This window comes from Podarcis filfolensis (genome assembly GCF_964270895.1).
Source record: "Podarcis filfolensis genome assembly, chromosome: 16".
Classification (NCBI taxonomy): domain Eukaryota; kingdom Metazoa; phylum Chordata; class Lepidosauria; order Squamata; family Lacertidae; genus Podarcis; species Podarcis filfolensis.
In genome coordinates this window covers 38,558,371-38,576,259 of record NC_139620.1, presented here as the reverse complement: position 1 = coordinate 38,576,259, position 17,889 = coordinate 38,558,371, and the positions used below count along the sequence as shown (strand labels likewise).

The 17,889-nt window shown below is 45.1% G+C and overlaps 1 protein-coding gene and 1 long non-coding RNA gene across 3 annotated transcripts in view; one reads left to right on the top strand and one right to left on the bottom strand.

The window, feature by feature from the left end:
- Positions 1-10,864, top strand: part of IFT81 (intraflagellar transport 81) — a 48,459-nt gene extending 37,595 nt beyond the window's left edge. For both annotated transcript variants that reach the window (XM_083590134.1, XM_083590135.1), the window contains exons 15-19: positions 1,910-1,996; positions 2,333-2,404; positions 2,502-2,587; positions 7,840-7,885; positions 9,470-10,864. In XM_083590134.1, the coding sequence (XP_083446260.1) occupies positions 1,910-1,996; positions 2,333-2,404; positions 2,502-2,587; positions 7,840-7,885; positions 9,470-9,652 (474 nt within the window). In that variant the 3' untranslated portion in view covers positions 9,653-10,864. The remainder of the gene's footprint in view (positions 1-1,909; positions 1,997-2,332; positions 2,405-2,501; positions 2,588-7,839; positions 7,886-9,469) is intronic.
- LOC310751429 overlaps positions 5,150-17,889 on the bottom strand; it is a 37,925-nt gene continuing 25,185 nt past the window's right edge. Inside the window, exon 3 of the long non-coding RNA XR_014542487.1 lies at positions 5,150-5,176. This is a non-coding gene — a long non-coding RNA (uncharacterized lncRNA). The remainder of the gene's footprint in view (positions 5,177-17,889) is intronic.

Sequence of the window (17,889 nt, the reverse complement as noted above, 5' to 3'; positions counted from 1 at the left end):
ATTGGAAGAAATAATAGTTGAGTGAATGTTAGTATTTACTTTTTAAAAAACCTATATTCCACTCCTACATTGGACTCCCAGGGATCCACCATTTAGTATGCTCATCATGTGCTTGTTTGCTGGGTCTGTTAGTGTTTTTCTCAAACTCAAGACAGCGTATATGTGTCAGATACAAACCTGTGTGGCTTTAAGACATTGCTAAATTCAAGACAGGGATGGAATGGGGAGCGCTGCTGTGAAGCTCTGGCTGAGATGAGGAAAACTGGTGCCCTAAGGAGCCTGAGATGGTCAGAGAAGACAGCTATTGAATATTTATCCAGAGGACCTGGATTTTTGGTGCAATGGTTAACTTGTTAGCTGTCTGACGAGCGAACTATATGACAGGAGCTGCCCTGTTCTCGTGGCCTGGGCCCTGCGAGAAGCTGTGCTCCTGGATCTGATGGGGGGCAGAAAGAGAGCTGGGGGGGGGGAGCAAGGCAGGTAGAACTGCCACTGACAGTGGCAAGGAGCTGCTGCTCTCTTGAAAGCCAACCTGAGAGTGTTTTTTGCTAAAGGGCAAAGGATAAAATGCCTTAAATAAGGGTGAAACCTCCATGTTCCGATGCATCATACTCATCTGCCGGCCAGAGGAAGGGGGTGATGGTCACCTTCAGGCCATTCACATGAGCAGAACATTAGGGCATGTTGAATTTTCCAACTTTCAAATTCCAAAAATGAGGGGTGCTAAAATGTTGTAACATGACATGGGAATTTGAAATGTATTTTGGATAAATTAATATAATTTAGTTTTTCTTGGTAAGAAAAATAAGTGTCAAAGTGCATAGAAATCATTATAAATGATTGCCAAGTACTTGCAGTTATCTTATATATTAATGTTTTTGTTATTATTTATTGTTGTTGTTATTTAGCATTATCTGACATTTTCAGAAGGTAAAATTAAATTCTTTGGTTTTCCAAAAGTAGTTTATGTACTTCTTCATCAAATGTAGACTTACCAAGCTAAATATTGACCAATCACAAAAATAATAGCAGACCCAAAACCTTAAAAAATATAAGGTGCCTCACTGAAAAAAATTGCAAAAATTAGATTTCACCTCCTAAAAATGACGCCCCCTAGCAGAACACTCAGGTGGTCTGATGTAACCCAGCAAGATACTTCTTATATTTATTACAGTGGGCCTAAGGTAGGAGAGATTCCTAGTGTCCTGCACCCTCATTTGAAATACGCTCCCCTAACCTTAGTTATTTTATTACGTGGGTGAAGGCAAGCTTTGATTTTAAGCACGATTTGTAGAATACACAAGCCTTTCCCAGCCTGGAGCTCTGGGGCTGTTTTGGACTCTAAATCCCATCAGCTTCAGCGATGGGGGCCCAGGCTAGGGAAGGCTGGCCTACACCAGGTCTACTTGCTGCTTCACCAGTATAGTATGCCCTGCCATACGTTCTATCACAAGCTGGATTGTAGTTTACCTTTCACTAGGGTGCTCTGTTGCTAGTGATGCCGATTATCTCATGGCATAAGTGAATATCTGTACAAACTGTTTGTACAGGAACACAATCCTTTTACAATCTCGCGAGCTTAATTTTAATGCAGCCGAGTCAAAATCTAGGCTATGGAATGAACCTAATCCACCAAAGCATTAAGGACGCTGGGTAGTGATACATGTTTTTAAAGCTGGGGGGAGGGGGGAGCTTGCAAGTTACGTGGTGGTTTACCCTATTTGATCTATCGGTCTGCAAAGCTGGTGGCTTCCCCATGAGAGGTGTGCCTCAGATGCCTTTTCCGTTTATGTAAGGGCCTCTGTGTGCCAATAGCTGAGGTTAGGCAGCAGGACTGACAAGAACATGATCTCCCCAGGTGCCACATGCTGATAGAATTCATGTGCCCTTCTACCTTTCCCCCCGCCAGGAATTGACCCAAGAATGCGGAGAGAAAAAAACCCAGTATGACAGCTGTGCAGCAGGCCTGGAGAGCAACCGTTCTGCACTGGAGCAGGTAGGAAGGCAGGGAGGACAGAGCTGCCCTTCCATATCTCATCAGCTCGGTTTTACATGCGCTCAGGCTTACCCCACTTGGCCCACACAGGTGGGCAGGGGGCAGACGGCTGCACCCAGGCATTCGGCCAGGTGCAGACATGTGGCAAAACGGTTGGCTGCATCCACCCCTGGACCAGTTAAACTTAACAGCACTTATTTTGCTTGCTTTGGCTGAAGAGGAAGCATTTAAATCATCAGTGACTGTTGACAACAGGCGCTCTTTCCTTGAAAATGGTCCTGATGTTGCAGGCTTTTTGTCATCATACATGTTAAAAATGTGCGCTTCCTGCTTTAGGAGGTGAAGGCCCTTCATGAAGAGTGTATTCAGGAGGAAAGCCGCTATCATCACATCAACTGCATGAAAAAGGTCGGTCTGAAAAAGGTTCTTTTGTAGTCATTCAGTAAGATGATGCTGCTTCCATGGGAAGGGCAGTTGGTATCTAAATTCAGGTGTTTCTTCTTAGATCCTAGAAGTCAGCCTTCAGCGTGCCAAAGACGAGATGAAGCTGTATGTTTCTTCAGATATGCAGGAAAGAAGGAAGGCAATCAGGTATTTACTCATTTTCTTACATTTATATCCTGCCTTCCTTCAACCTGGAACCCGAGGCATCACACATATGCTCCCCAGGAGCATCCCAAGCACTGGTCAGTCCCAGACATGCTTAGCTGCATCAAGAGGTTGGGCTCCCTAGTGCCTTAAGACCATTCCCTGGAAACCAAGCCTGATGAGGAATGGTTGAGGGAACTGAGTGTGCTTAGCCTGGTAAAGAGGAGACTGAGAGGAGAGAGGAGAGCCATCTTCAAATACCTCAAAGGCTGTCACAGCGGCGCTAGCTTGCCCCCACGGCTGTGGGTGCCTGGGGTCGCTAAGTCAGCCCACCCACTGGCGTATGCACACTACGTCAGCTACATTGGTGTGCTGACATCACTCACGCACATAGTGGCAGCCTTATGACGTGCGCACATGGTCCCACAGCATGCACACGGCCCCCACCACACTTTGTGGGTGCCCTGCCCCCCCATTTAAAATGTTGTGGGGGCTAGGGCACTCCTGGCCCCAGGGAGTTGACGTGCCTGGGCTGCCACATGGAAGAGGGAGCAAGCTTGTTTTCTGCTGCTCCAGAGGGCAGGACCTGAACCAATGGATTCCAGTGGCAAGAAAGGTTATTAAGACTCAACAAGAGGAAGAACTTTCAGACAGTAAGAGCTGTTCAACAGAGGAATGGACTCCTTTGGGAGGTGGTGGACTCTCCTTCCTTGGATGTTTTTAAGCAGAGGTTGGGTGGCCATCTGTCACAGATGCTTTAGCCGAGATTCTTGCATTGCAGGGGGTGGACTAGATGACCCTTGGTTCCTCTTCCAACTATACAATTCTATGATTCTATGATATACTTGGGACTGTGATTTAATTCCAAACAATTTTTCAGAAATGGAGGTGAGGGGGGCCCTGTGGGTTAAACCACAGAGCCTAGGACTTGCCGATCAGAAGGTCGGCGGTTCAAACCCCTGTGACAGGGTGAGCTCCTGTTGCTCGGTCCCTGCTCCTGCCAACCTAGCAGTTCGAAAGCACGTCAAAGTGCAAGTAGATAAATAGGTACCACTCCAGTGGGAAGGTAAACTGTTTCTGTGCGCTGCTCTGGTTCGCCAGAAGTGGCTTAGTCATGCTGGCCACGTGATCCAGAAGCTGTACGCTGGCTCCCTTGGCCAATAAAGCGAGATGAGCGCCGCAACCCCAGAGTCGTTCACGACTGGACCTAATGGTCAGGGGTCCCTTTACCTTTACCTTTAGAAGAAACTGACCATGTTAAGTTTTTGTGGAATTCTCTGTTGCCTCTGCTTAACAGTCTCAGCAGTGACACTTCTTGTTTGCTGTGGCTCCATTTAGGATTCTCTGCATAGGAAAACATGACTGCACACAAACACTCAAACAGAGAGGGGGGGGAGAGAGCTCATTGAAGAACAAAATACTGTTTATGTCGCCTGTTGATCTCATGAGTCTCCATTTATGGTGGTTAAATCGGGGAGCAGCCAGGAACAGATAACAAACCCCTTGCAAATATATGGAGAGATGTAATCTGTGTCAGCGGAGGAAAGAAGTTGAATGCTGAGCAAAGAAACAGTAGGAATAGTAAAGCTAAAGTGGAAATGAGAGGACAGTTGCAGTGGAAGTTAGTGGCTGAACACTGAGAGCGTTTCTCTGCTCAGTGGGTTTTGTTCTCAATCTGTCTGCTGTAACCTACTTCTCAGACCTTGGTGTGCTATGGTGGCTACTTCACAAACTTTGTATGTACTGTATTTAGAATCCCAAGCTTATTGGGGCCACTGTGCTTTGCCTGCTATCTAGGTGCTGACAATGGTTAATGCAGAGAAGGAAGAGCATGTCAGAGGCTGGGTGTCCAGTGCTCATCCCATCCAGGCCTAAGAGGCCACAGAGTTTATGCTGTTCAGTCTTCTTCCTGCCCAAGTCACTCACTTGTCTGTTCCCCATGCTGCAGACAGGGGCAGTTCTGGGAGCAGCAAGAGCTATGAAGAGGCACATCAAAATGTCAACCAAAATGGTCAAAGGCCTGGAAACGATGCCTTATGAGGAACGGCTAAGGGAGCTGGGCATGTTTAGCCTGGAGAAGAGGAGGTTAAGGGGTGATATGATAGCCATGTTCAAATATATAAAAGGATGTCACATAGAGGAGGGAGAAAGGTTGTTTTCTGCTGCTCCAGAGAAGCGGACACGGAGCAATGGATCCAAACTACAAGAAAGAAGATTCCACCTAAACATTAGGAAGAACTTCCTGACAGTAAGAGCTGTTCGACAGTGGAATTTGCTGCCAAGGAGTGTGGTGGAGTCTCCTTCTTTGGAGGTCTTTAAGCAGAGGCTTGACAACCATATGTCAGAAGTGCTCTGATGGTGTTTCCTGCTTGGCAGGGGGTTGGACTCGATGGCCCTTGTGGTCTCTTCCAACTCTATGATTCTATGAATATATTCTATGATTCTAGGATGCCCATCTGTCATGGAGGGGGGGGGTGTTCATTTTCCAGGTGTCTTCTGGGTCTGCCTCCTGCACTTTTGCTTTTTGACTGCACAGTAAAATACAGGGTGCTTCTGGGTGAGTTACTCTTCTGAATGTCCATTTGCTACTCCCTGTGGAGAAAAAAAACAAACCAGGAGAGTGCAAAATCTCTTGGAAATAAGCAGAGCCTTTGATAGGCAGAAATTCAATAAGTGCAGGATGGAAAGAGAAGGCAGATTTCTAGAAATCCTTTCAGGGCTGAATGTCTCTTCTTGCGAGCACTGGAATGTAAACTGAGCTCAAACAACCCATAAGCAGAACCTCAGTTTACTAATGAACCAAAAATGCCCTAATTCTGATCCCCATCCTCTGTTCCATGGAGTCAGTACCGAGGAATGTGAAAAGTTAATTTTGTTCTCTAAAAATAGTTTTAACTTTCAAAATTAAGTTGCATTCTTTCCAGACATCATTATAAATAGCAAAAAAAAACAACCAACCCCCACCCCCCCGACATTCAGAAGTTTAGTTTTCTGTTGTCTGTTTTTCCTCCTTCCAAGTCTTGGGACTAAAGAGCAATTGGTGAACCTAAAGTGATGGGGAAGGATGTCAATAGATGTGCATTCTCTTGGGGGCAATTGAGGTCATCTTGGCCCTGGCACAAATTACAGCAGCTGCATGCAGGTTATGAGAAAGATGGATAGCCCGGGCTGCAAGAGTAAACCTGTTCCAGGCGCAAATCCCATTTCCCCATAGGACATGCAATATATGGGGTGGGAATGTGTAAATGGCTGGCACAGGCCCTGGAGACAAGAGCAAGTTCCCAGTAGTCTTGGCTGGGGTGGGGGGAGCAAAGGAGGAATCCTGTCCTGCCCTCCCCAGTGGAAAGCTACAACACCCGCCTGAGAGGATTTATCGTTCTTAAGATTCCCAGCTGGAAGAATTTTCTGTCCCAGGCTTCCAGTCCTTGGATCAGCCCCCTTTTAGTCAACTGTTAAACTGTCATTTTGCTCAGATGACAGAGCCAAGAGTTGCAATGATTTCAGTGAAGTCAAAGGATCATTTTAGGCTGCTGAGGTAGGAGGGTTCAAGTTTGTTGTTTTTCTACCATCCAGTGAATTCCTTTGGGGTTTTCAGCTTATCTTGATGACTCACAGATTTATAGAAGCTTAGATGTGTGAAACTAGTGTCCTTCAGGGCATAGTCTAGTAGGCTTTACATGCAGGACTAAGGTAAAGGTAAAGGTACCCCTGCCCATACGGGCCAGTCGTGTCCGACTCTAGGGTTGTGCGCTCATCTCACTTAAGAGGCCGGGAGCCAGCGCTGTCCGAAGACACTTCCGGGTCACGTGGCCAGCGTGATGAAGCTGCTCTGGCGAACCAGCACCAGCGCAGCACACGGAAACGCTGTTTACCTTACCGCTAGAAAGCGGTACCTATTTATCTACTTGCACTTAAGGGTGCTTTCGAACTGCTAGGTGGGCAGGAGCTGGGACCAAAAGACGGGAGCTCACCCCGCTGCGGGGATTCGAACCGCCGACCATGCGATCGGCAAGTCCTAGGCACTGAGGTTTTACCCACAGCGCCACCCGCGTTCCTTTACATGCAGGACACTCATCTCCAAATCCCCCTTGGCCATATAGCTCTCTGCCAGGCTTCGGAAAAATCATTCCTAGTCAGTGTAATCTACCTTATAAGATGGTGACAAGTGGAATATAATAGGTTTTTATCACTTTCCTAGACCCTTGAAATAAGACAGGAAAGATATACAACAAATATGTGTTTTAACAGTAAAAAATAATAATAATGAATCATCTACTCAAGAGTCCATTGGAATTGTGACTAAAAAGCCTCAGACCCTCACCTGCAACATGGGTATAATGATATGGAGCTGCCTTACAGGGCTGTTGTAAACTTGACTGGCACACAAAGTAAGCACTACTTTGAACACTCTAAAAGTGCTGGGGTGTATGGGGTGTTAAGGGCGGGACAGTACCTCTGGTGGGGGACACATCATGCTCCTTTTGCGGTAGTTTGTCCGCCATTGGTCCCCACCCTGCATTCAGCTCTCACCTGTGGCTCCTAGAAGCTGTCAGCATACGACAGTAGCCACAATTCCAGGAAACAACTTCAACTGGCCGGCAGAACCAGGTAAGGGGAACCAATGGCTCTCAAACCCTCAGTGAGTCAGGAACTTCCCCTGCATGTGAAGACAGGCTCCGGCAGATTCAGTGGATGAGGCCAATAGTGGGTCTAACAGCAAGAAGGCAGTTTATGCACGTGCTGTAGAGGGAAATGAGGGGCAGATGGGGCTCAACAACATGGGAAGGTAGCTCATCTAGGAGAAGGAAAACTCTCATCCTAGACTTCCGCTGCGTTGGAGCTATACACAACTGTGAGAAAGGCTTTGAGAGTAAACTCCAAGGAAAAATCCATACCTGCTGCCTTGCGGGACATCTTTGGAAGAAGAAATGGTTAAGGAGTAAACCCTACACAAATCTGGAGTTGGATGGTGCCTTCCAGCAACTCCTGCAGCCAAGCTGGTGCTGAACATATTGCTCTGCTTTCCTTTGGACCACATCAGTGGAGCCAAGAGTGGGAGTCTTGTCGCCTAGCAGCCCAGAACCTCCATACACGCTGCCCAGGCTTGCGTCCCAGAGAGGAGCAGTCAAGAGTTCCTGGTCTCTGCAGCCACAGCAGGTGCCGTGATTCTCCAGCATTTTGACTTCACATCCGCAGGTTCTTTGTAAATAACGTGTATGTGTGTATGTATGTGTTTATTTTATCTTCTTCTTTAGGGAACAATACACCCGGATGATCACGGAACAAGAAAACCTTGGAAAGGTAATAATAGGTTATTATTTTAAAAATATTCCCTTTCAGTTTTAGAAATGCTACATTTCATGCCTGTCATTAGTTTATTCTGGTCCTTATGCACAGCCGCCCAAAAACCATTCTGTTGCAGCTCGGAGAAATTGGCTTCTCAAAATAAAATAGAGAAACAATTCTGAAGTCGGTTTCCTATAGATAATGCTTAAGCTGCTTGACTATCTTTTACAAACAGCACATTCCCCAGGAACCCCGGGGATAAGATATTGTAATGCAGGCGACACTTTGCTAGATCAAATTTGAAGTGGTATATACAGAAACTGGCTGAAGATGATACATTTCCCAGCTGTTGTCCTTGGTGTTTTTATAGAAAGTAACTGAAGTGCTTTTGAGATAGCTGCGTTGACTAAGACCCTTGCTGAGTTCTGTACATTTTTAATCGTCTTCTGTAAAGTTCAGAATTGCACAAATAATTCCTTTTTCTTAACTTCTGTCTTTAACGTTTCCCTTATAAATTCAGTTATGCAAGTGTTATACTTTTAAGGACAGAATTCCTTGTAAAGATTAATTTCATTTTTTCTTTATGTTCTAGAGTTAGTCTGGTGTGGTGGTGAGAGGGTCAGAGTAGGACATGGGAGGCTTTAAAACCCAACTCAGCCATGAAGCTCGCTAGGATGACCAGTCACTGTCTTTCAGCCTAACCTCTTCCTTACAGGGTTGTTGTGGGGATTAAATGGGGGGGGGGACCATGTGTGCCACCTGGAGCTCCTTGGAGAAAAAGGTGGGGTATAAATGAGGTTCTTGTTGTTATTATTATTCATTCCAGATTACAAAGCAGACTACAGAGCAGTGACTAATATGTTTGTAGTCCTGATAACAGTTCATTTTGAATTGCCTTTTAACCCTGTTTTAGATCTTCTTTGCAGAATTGTCATCAAAAATTGTCTTCTATTATTTCAACATACACAAAACACACACATAAAACATACATAAAACACTTAATCTATGTGTTTTTTTAGTGCTAAGCATGGAGCTCAGATTTAGGGGACAGGCTGTAGCTCACAGGCTGAGCACTCTGCATATGCATGCTGAGTTCTGCCCCAACAGTGGCTGCCCCAGTCAATTCAGGATCTTGTAATGCCACGCAGACAAAGTAGCAGCAATTGAATTATTATTATTAATATCCCACCCATCTGGCTGGGTTTCCCCAGCTTCTCTGGACAGCTTACAGCATATATAAAAACATAATAAAGCATCAAACATTAAAAACTTCCCTAAACAGGGCTGCCTTCAAATGTCTTCTAAAAGTTGTGCAGTTGTTTATTTCCTTGACATCTGAAGGGAGGGTGCCACTACTGAGAAGGCCCTCTGCCTGGTTCCCTGTAACTTCAGTTCTCGCAGTGAGTGAACCACCAGAAAGCCCTCGAAGGAGGACCTCAGTGTCCGGGCTGAACGATGGGGAGATGCTCCTTTGGGTGTGCTGGGTCGAGGCCAGGATCTCTTGTTCAGAGAAATAAATGTTTGTGCCCCACTGTGAGGTAACTGTTGTAACTCTGAAACATTTCTTGGAATGATTTTGACTGTTCTTTTGAGTAACAGAAACTGCGAGAGAAGCAGAAGAGTGTGCGGGAAAGCCACGGTCCAAATCTGAAGCAAGTGAAAATGTGGCGAGATTTCCAGCTGCTCATGGAGTGCAAGAAGGAATGTTTCCTCAAGCAGCAAAACCAAGCATCCATTGGCCAGGTCATTCAGGAAGGAGGAGAGGACCGGCTGGTCTTGTGAATCCCAGCCATACTGAGCATCAGTTCTGTTGTGAAAATTGGTCTAGTTCTACAACTGTTTTTACAAAAGTTAGATTTCTGGTTGCTGTTGTTGAGGGGCTCAGCTGCTGTTCAACTACAACGGCTGCTTGGAAAAGTCCCAGCCTAAATAGAATGGCAATGGTTTCTCAGTTTGACTGGGAGCCTTTTCGGCCGCTCCTTGTATTAAAGAGAGAAAATAACTCTCATTCTACAGGTACTGCAGATGCAAAGTTGCTCTATCACTTGGAGGCCAGTTTAAGCAGTGGGACAGGCTCCGTGTTCAATTACTGCATTGAAATGGGCTTACGGGCAAAGGTCTAGTCCATGTGTTGGGCTGAAGGATGGCTGTTTTCACAGAGAAACCAAGATAAATGATACTCCCTCCCCAGGCCCAAAAAAGTTGGGAGTTCTAATTCTGCAGCTTCTACAGCCAAGCAGCAGGATATACTGTGACACAGAGCCAAACTGGCATGCAAGAAGTCCACTCACCCCACTTAGTCATGCCCAAACCTGGCATATTGCTTCCTCTTGGTACTGGGGAAAGGATGCTCATTTATCTTCCAAGGGCAGAGCAAGGCTTAAATTCTCAGCACGTTTCTTAAAATGCATTTTTTGCATCAAAATATGTGCAGGCCTATACTTTCATCAGGTGTCATCTTTAAATGGCCACTCCGCCTGGAGAGCTGCGGTGGAGTATAGAAGCAACAGGCAAAGTTTGCTTTGGGGAAGCAAAGTGTGGCCAGTTGATACAAGAGCCTCTGATCCCTGCCATTAGACTTCTCATGAGTCTGCCTGGCTCCCCTGAGATAAGCAAAGGGTGTGTAAAGAAAATTTACTAGTTGTACTAAAACTAGTAAATTTAGTCCTTGGACTAAAACTGAGGTGCAGGAACTTCCAGAAGTTTCCTTGCTTCCCTTAGGCCTTTGACCTATAGCGAAGTCTTTTAGAAACATATGAAAAGGAGTTATTCTAACCTTTTCTAGCTTTGTTAGGACAATGGCATTTTAACATTCCCTGTAGCTTTCTGCTCTCTGCCTAATTTTTCCTGGTAGATATTAAATTAATGTATTTCATTAATGTAGCCAGAGACAATAAAGTCTAACATTCACATTGTTATTCTTTTGTACGCTTGTTCAGTTCCCCATTGTCCATACTTAATAAAGAATAGGAGTTTATTGGTTGTCAGGCTCCACTTCACCTCTCAGAGTTACTCTTTTGAGAAGTCAAAAGGCTTTGCTTTCTGACTCGGGGCCAAATGCTGTCAGCATCTGACCCTTCTACGTCAGATATGGAACAGGTGATCTTAAAAGAAACCATACACAGAGTCCAAGACCTTGCTGCTCTAGTGTCTTACTCTTTAACAGGAAATGGTGTGACAAAGTTAAGTGCTGATTTGAATCGGGAGCTATAAACCCTCGCCACCTCCACCAGTGAGAAAACATGCATTACTGAATGAAAAACTAGGGAGCCATGGAAAGAGCAGGCTCTGAAGAGTGTACATGAGTTATGGACCTGTTTTCAACCACCTGTTTGTTGCATTTATGCTTTACATTTTTAGATAAATTTCCCCCCGCTCTTACTCTTGTACACCTAAAAATTGTGAGATCTGGGTTGGTCTCATCTCTGCTAGGTACTGTGGTTGTGCTCCACTTCCTCAACTCCAGCCTTCCCTACTCTCAAATGAAAATTGTGGTCTGCAACATGTGGTTTTGTGTGTGCAAATGTGATAAACTTGTACAGTTCTTAAATGTATAAAATATATGTCAGAAATTATTTGAAAACTTTCATTTCCATATGATGCAGATGTAATGCAAATATGCTTAATTTGAATAGTTTTTCTGAAAAAGAATTTGATATTTGCAGGACCAAAATGTGATTTTAACCCTGAAGACTGAGTGATGGAGTCATTAGCACACTCATGTCTGCAAAATCCTGGTATTCCTTGTTCATTATTCCTTTTGCTGGTGGAACCAACAGTAAAGTGACTGATTTTTCAAAGGAAGGATCAGTCAGCCGGTTTCTGAAACTTAGGTCTCTGGGGGAGATGAATTAAGCAGGGTCTAATTTAAAGCACAGTTGGAGGAGAGGAAAGGGTTAGCATGCTTCTAAGTGTGAGAAAATGTATTTGGTGGGAGGAGAGAAATGTAAATAGCTGGTGCCCAAGGCAATCTCAGTGGAAATAGAGCTGCAAAGTAGCTCTGATTCTGCCTCTGAGGTATTTTTTGAGGCCTAAATAGCAGCTTGATGGGACTTGGGAGGTTCACTGCCATTTGAAAATCCACCCCGGAGCCCTTAAATCATATTTATTACCCACTAAATCATTTAGCCATCCTACGACACAGCCTGTGGCCACAGCAGTGAGCACTTTTGAAATCTCAGGCCGGTGGTTAGAAATAAGACTGAAATTCCCTTTCTGGCTTCTCATGTCAATAGCAGAGAGATTCGAGGAAGATTTGGGTTGTAATTTGCTTTCTCCCCCACCCCTCCATCTGCAGAAAGTAGTCAGATTGTAACATCTGTTGACATTATGCAGATAAGGTAAGAATGCCAGTTGCTGGAAAGCCTCTTGCCCTGTTTGTGAGCTTCCCCTGGAGGCATCTGTTTGGCCACTGGGAGAACAGGAGGCTGGACTAGATGGGCCACTGGCCGGGTGCAGCAGCCAGGCTCCTAAGTACTTATCCAGGCGCTCACCATTGATGGGGAACTTCAGAGCCTCTGTGCTTTCTTGCAGGGGAGGGGGTCTTTAACCGGACTGGGGCCAGACAGCTGTTCAAGTGGAGTATTCTTCCTTCAGCACTGGCAATGGAACAGTGTTTTCATATAGAGACATTCTGTCACACAGACACCTAAAATCCCAGGTGGAGATTTATCAACTCAGTGAGAACTAGACCCAAGCGCCCTTGCGAATGTAGCTCAGGAGCATCCTTGTAATCTGCTTAATGTGCCTAGTGTAATGGCCAACATCACCAAAGAGGATGTGTCCAGTTTAAGAAAATAATACCTTTGTCATGAACTCTCCAGGTAGCCTGGCACGCTCATCATCAGCTTCTTCCCCCTCACCTTCAACGTTTCCTGGACAGAGACAACTGTTAACATGCTCTGGTCACATCCATAAAGTGCTGCAGTTTCCAAGGCAGTATGCCTCTAGATACCAATTGCTGGCAACTACAGGATGGAAGATGGGACGCGGGTGGCTCTGTGGGTTAAACCACAGAGCCTAGGACTTGCTGATCAGAAGGTCAGCGGTTCGAATCCCCGCGACGGGGTGAGCTCCCGTTGCTCGGTCCCTGCTCCTGCCAACCTAGCAGTTCAAAAGCACGTCAAAGTGCAAGTAGATAAATAGGTACCACTCCGGCGGGAAGGTAAATGGTGTTTCCATGCACTGCTCTGGTTCGCCAGAAGCGGCTTAGTCATGCTGGCCACATGACCTGGAAGCTGTACGCCGGCTCCCTCGGCCAATAAAGCAAGATGAGCGCCGCAACCCCAGAGTCGGCCATGACTGGACCTAATGGTCAGGGGTCCCTTTACCTTTACCTTTACCTTTACCGGAGGGACGAGTGCTCCTATGATTGGGCCCTGCTTGTGGGCATCTGTTTGGCCTCTGTGGGAGCAGGATGCCGGACTCTTCTGTATGTTTTTAAGCTTCCGTTGCATCTGCTTGTGTAAGGCTCACATTGTTTGTTCTGCAAAAAAGACCTCTGCTCCCAAGGAGGGGGGCAATCTAAAATTGAAAGTGGGAAAGAAGAGTAGCAAAGTTAAAATGGGTGTGAATGCAGTTCTAGTCAAGCTTGGCTACAGTTGGAGGTACGGATTTAAGGAGTTGAAGCCAGAGGTCTCTCAGAAAAGGTAGGTTTTGAGGCAGGAGTTGAAGGGAAGGGACAGCAGGAGATTTGATAGGAGATGGAGTCAGTGTCCATGGAACCACCTCTAAACCACACAGCCCCAAAGTGACAGCACATCTCAAACACATGCATTTGTGATCATCTTTCCTCAACATACTCTGCAAACTGAAGTGCACCTATAACTGTTAGAGCATCTGTATGCTTCCAGCAGGTTAGCAGACAAGCTTTGCAAAAGCCCTGTTGAAATGAACAAGGGCACTACCTTGACTGAAGCTTATGATTCATTTAAGGTTTAGAGGAGCAAGCAAGAGAGTAGAAGTCTCGATCAATTTCTGGACTTAAAGAACATACAGGAAAAATCTCAAAATGTTTTACTGATGCTTATTGGAATGGTGTCTATGGCACAGTTTCTTTTGCCCTAATGCAAAGAGATATATATATATAAAGGCAGAGAGAGGAGGTTTTGCAGTAGCAGCACTTTTTGGATTGCACCCCAAAACACACCATGCTGCTTTCTTAGAGGTCCATTGTCCCTGCTGCGTCATTCCTGTTGCCCTCCAGAAGGGCAAACTGATTACGCACTTCAGCAGCATCAGAAATGACTTTCTCAGCTGAAGCAGAAAATTATAATTATCCAAAGAAAAGAAAAACTGGAGGAAGGGATAAAGTGGCTATCTTTAGCTTCTGTGCAAGTGGACAGTCAATAATGTGACTTTAATGGTTTTTGTTCAGTGACTATTTTTTCCAACCTGTTAGAGATTTGATAGGCGTTTCATGGGAGGAGAGTGGGAGAATTCTGACAGCTCCTTCAGCTTATCGCTTTTCCTATTAGCATTAATACTCTAACCAGCTAATACATGAGATTACACACGGCTTGGAAAATCACCTGCTTCTTACTGGTGACGTTCCAAAGAACATGTAAGAAACAATTTAGTGTCTGTTAAATGTACATTTTGAATATCCTGAACCCCTGGGAGCCTGCCTGCTCATATGTGACCACATATCCAGGAATAGCTCACTTCTGCATTAATTTGTTTATACACTGAGGGGGTTAAAAAGAAATTGCAGTGAGCCGTTTGGCAATAAGTGCAGGGACATTTAGATGTAATAATGTCTTTAACTGAGTCTGAAGTCCAATTTAAACATGGCAGCAGACAAGCCTAGAAAGATTACCCGCTTGGGGTCCCAGGCACCTTGTGGCTCATCCAAACCAGGCCTCCATCTGCCGAGTGCAGATAGTTAGCAAGCCAGCACAGCATCTGCCCAGACACAAATCCCTGGCGTGTTAATTCTTCAGGTGAGGCAACTGGGCTTAGACATGATACTTCACACGTGGGACTCTGCAAGGGCACGTTATTTAGGGAAGTTTTAAATGTTTGATGTTTTATCATGTTTTTAATATTCTGTTGGGAGCCGCTCAGAGTGGCTGGGGAGGCCTGGCCACATGGGTGGGGTGTAAGTAATAAATTATTAATATTTATGAATACCCCAGCATGCCCTCACCTTTAAATCAAGCCTCTATCTCAAGAGGGGATAGTCCTAGATCTGTCATGGATGCTTTAGCTGAGATTCCTGCCTGGCAACGGCTATTAGCCATGATAGCTAAATGCAACCTCCATATTCAAGTACTGTCTGCCCACTACTGGAAACAATACTGGGCTATATTGGCTTTTCTGATCAAGCAGGTCTCTCCTACGTTCCATTATATTCTTACTGTGAATCTCAGGTGCTGAGGTCAGTCGGCCGCCTCCTCCCTGCTTTGCATGAGCGTTTCCAGAGTCATCTGGCTGGCCATTGTTTGGATGGAATGCTGGACAGGGCAGTTTAAAGTGCCAGACCTTTTTCAGCTGACATAGCAAGGCAGTTCTCCTTCTTTGGCAATCACTCGTAGCTGAGTAAGATTGTCTTCCATAAACACGGTTTTAACAATGAGTCTGTAAGTGACTGTGGAGGCCACTTCTGGATCCACACGTCCTTCCACAGTGGGGACATTGGTTTCTGGGCGGGAGTTGATCACGGTGAGGGTTTGCCAAGCGTGCCTTCCTCTTAGCACATTTCTCCCTTGTGTCCTGAGTTTGAGTGTCTTCAAAGCCCATGACACCTTTGGTAAAGGCTGTTCTCCAACCGGAGCGCTCGCAGGCAAGTGTATCCCAGTTGTCGGTGTTTATACTACATTTTTTTAGATTTGCCTTGAGACAGTCTTTAAACCTCTTTTGTTGACCACCAGCATTACGCTTCCCATTTTTAAGTTTGGAATAGAGTAGTTATTATGTACAGTTGTTAAGTACCTATGAAATAATAAACCATAAATCCATGTACTTTATACAAATAATATCTACAGATTGTGCATAAACTACTCACTTCATTGAGCTGATTTGAATTGGTTAAAGTGCTTAGTTCACATGTTGCAGTTTTCAAATCACTTTTTTCTGTTATAAGATATGCCTTAAGTTTAAGTCATTTAGTGACAGGTAATCTAAGACTACAAATGTGCTGAGTGAGAGAATCATTTTACTTCAATAAAACATTTTTGGACATTTCTTGGCAGTTTCAAATAAGCAAAAAATATTTGACTGTTGACTGCCATACAAGGCTGGAAAATAAACATTCGGCACCCAAACTGCAGTGTTCAGACAGGCCTAGAGCATGAGCATAACTCGCCCTGCTTCATTATGAAGAGCCTTCGGCTACATGAGCTTGCAACTATTATGGTATTTTCTTGCATCAGTTGTGAGGGAAAGCCTTCAAAGTGCCCAACAGTTTGGGATAAAACTTGGGTTCAAAAATTCCCACACAGCATGATGAATTCAACTGGGTGAGCTTATTTTTAACTGATTTCATTTCAGAATTTATAAACCAGCTTACAGAGACTACCTAAGTGGTGTACAAAAAACAATGTAAATATAATACAGATCATAAAACAGAATTGATACCTAAAAACCAACAAGAATTTAGGGCTGATGGGAGCAGAGCCACAGACTCCCTCTCCCTGATATAGGTGCTTTATACACAAGTAAAAAAACACCTTGCATCTATCCCTCTAGCAAAGTGGCAGCTAGTGCAGCACATTTCAGCAGAGCTGTCAAAAGTTATTGATAGGTTGCCTTGAGTTAATCCTTATCTCCCAGCCCAACCAACCTTGTAGGATAGTTTTGAGGTGGAATTGGGCCCATCCCATGTATGTTGCCCTGGGCTCCTGAAGGAAGCAGTGGGATACAGATACGGTGCCATTTAAGGATGTAAGTGGAAATCAGGAAACTCCCTTCCTTATTAAATTTGTATACCGCCCTTCATCTGAAGATCACAGGGCGGGTCACAACATTAAAAACACCAAATTTACTCCTAGGCTTTGACAAACAAATATTTTTAGATTAAAACTTGCTAGGGCAATTTCTATAACCTTTGCCAGAATTAGCACCTTTCCAACAGACAAATAGTTGGAGCAAGACGCCCGGTATAACATCTTGGTAGCTGACTGTTCTGTTTCCCATTTCCTTCATTTTCCCACTCCTCTGAAAACACTGCCTTTTAATTCTCTTCATGCGGAACCCATTAGCGTGCACTTGACACACAGTAGCTCAAGCCTGCCTCTGTTTTTCCTCTCCCACAAATGTTCCCTGCCAGTGAATCTCACCAAATTAAACTGAAGATTCGTCTTAAAAACAACAGCTCTGCACATGTGGTATAGATACACACGCATGCATAGACACACTGATGCAGATGTACGTGTCAAACCAAGGCAAATGTTATCTCCAGTAAAATAAATAAGGAGTGTGGGCTTAGCCTTGGAATCCATTCTAAAGGCCAGCCATGGCACATGTGACGTAGTAATAAAAACCACAAAGAGCCTTGTGGCATCTTAAAGGCTATCAGTCTGGTGTATGGTGCCATAAGCTTCCACAGAGCAGAGCCCACTACATGAAGCGTACCGTATTTTTTGCTCTATAAGACTCACCTTTTCCCTCCTAAAAAGTAAGGGGAAATGTGTGTGCGTCTTATGGAGTGAATGCAGGCTGCACAGCTATCCCAGAAGCCAGAACAGCAAGAAGGATCACTGTGCAGCGATCCCTCTTCTTGTTCTGGCTTCTGAGATTCAGAATATTTTTTTTCTTGTTTTCCTCCTCCAAAAACTAGGTGCGTCTTATAGAGCGAAAAATTCTCCATTGGCAACCAGAAAGGTAAAGGTAAAGGACCCCTGACAGTTAAGTCCAGTCGCGAACAACTCAGGGGTTGTGGCGCTCATCCCGCTGACCGAGGGAGCCAGTGTTTGTCCGCAGACAGCTTCTGGGTCATGTGGCCAGCATGACTAAGCCGCTTCTGGCGAACCAGAGCAGCACACGGAAACGCCGTTTACCTTCCCGCCGTAGCGGTACCT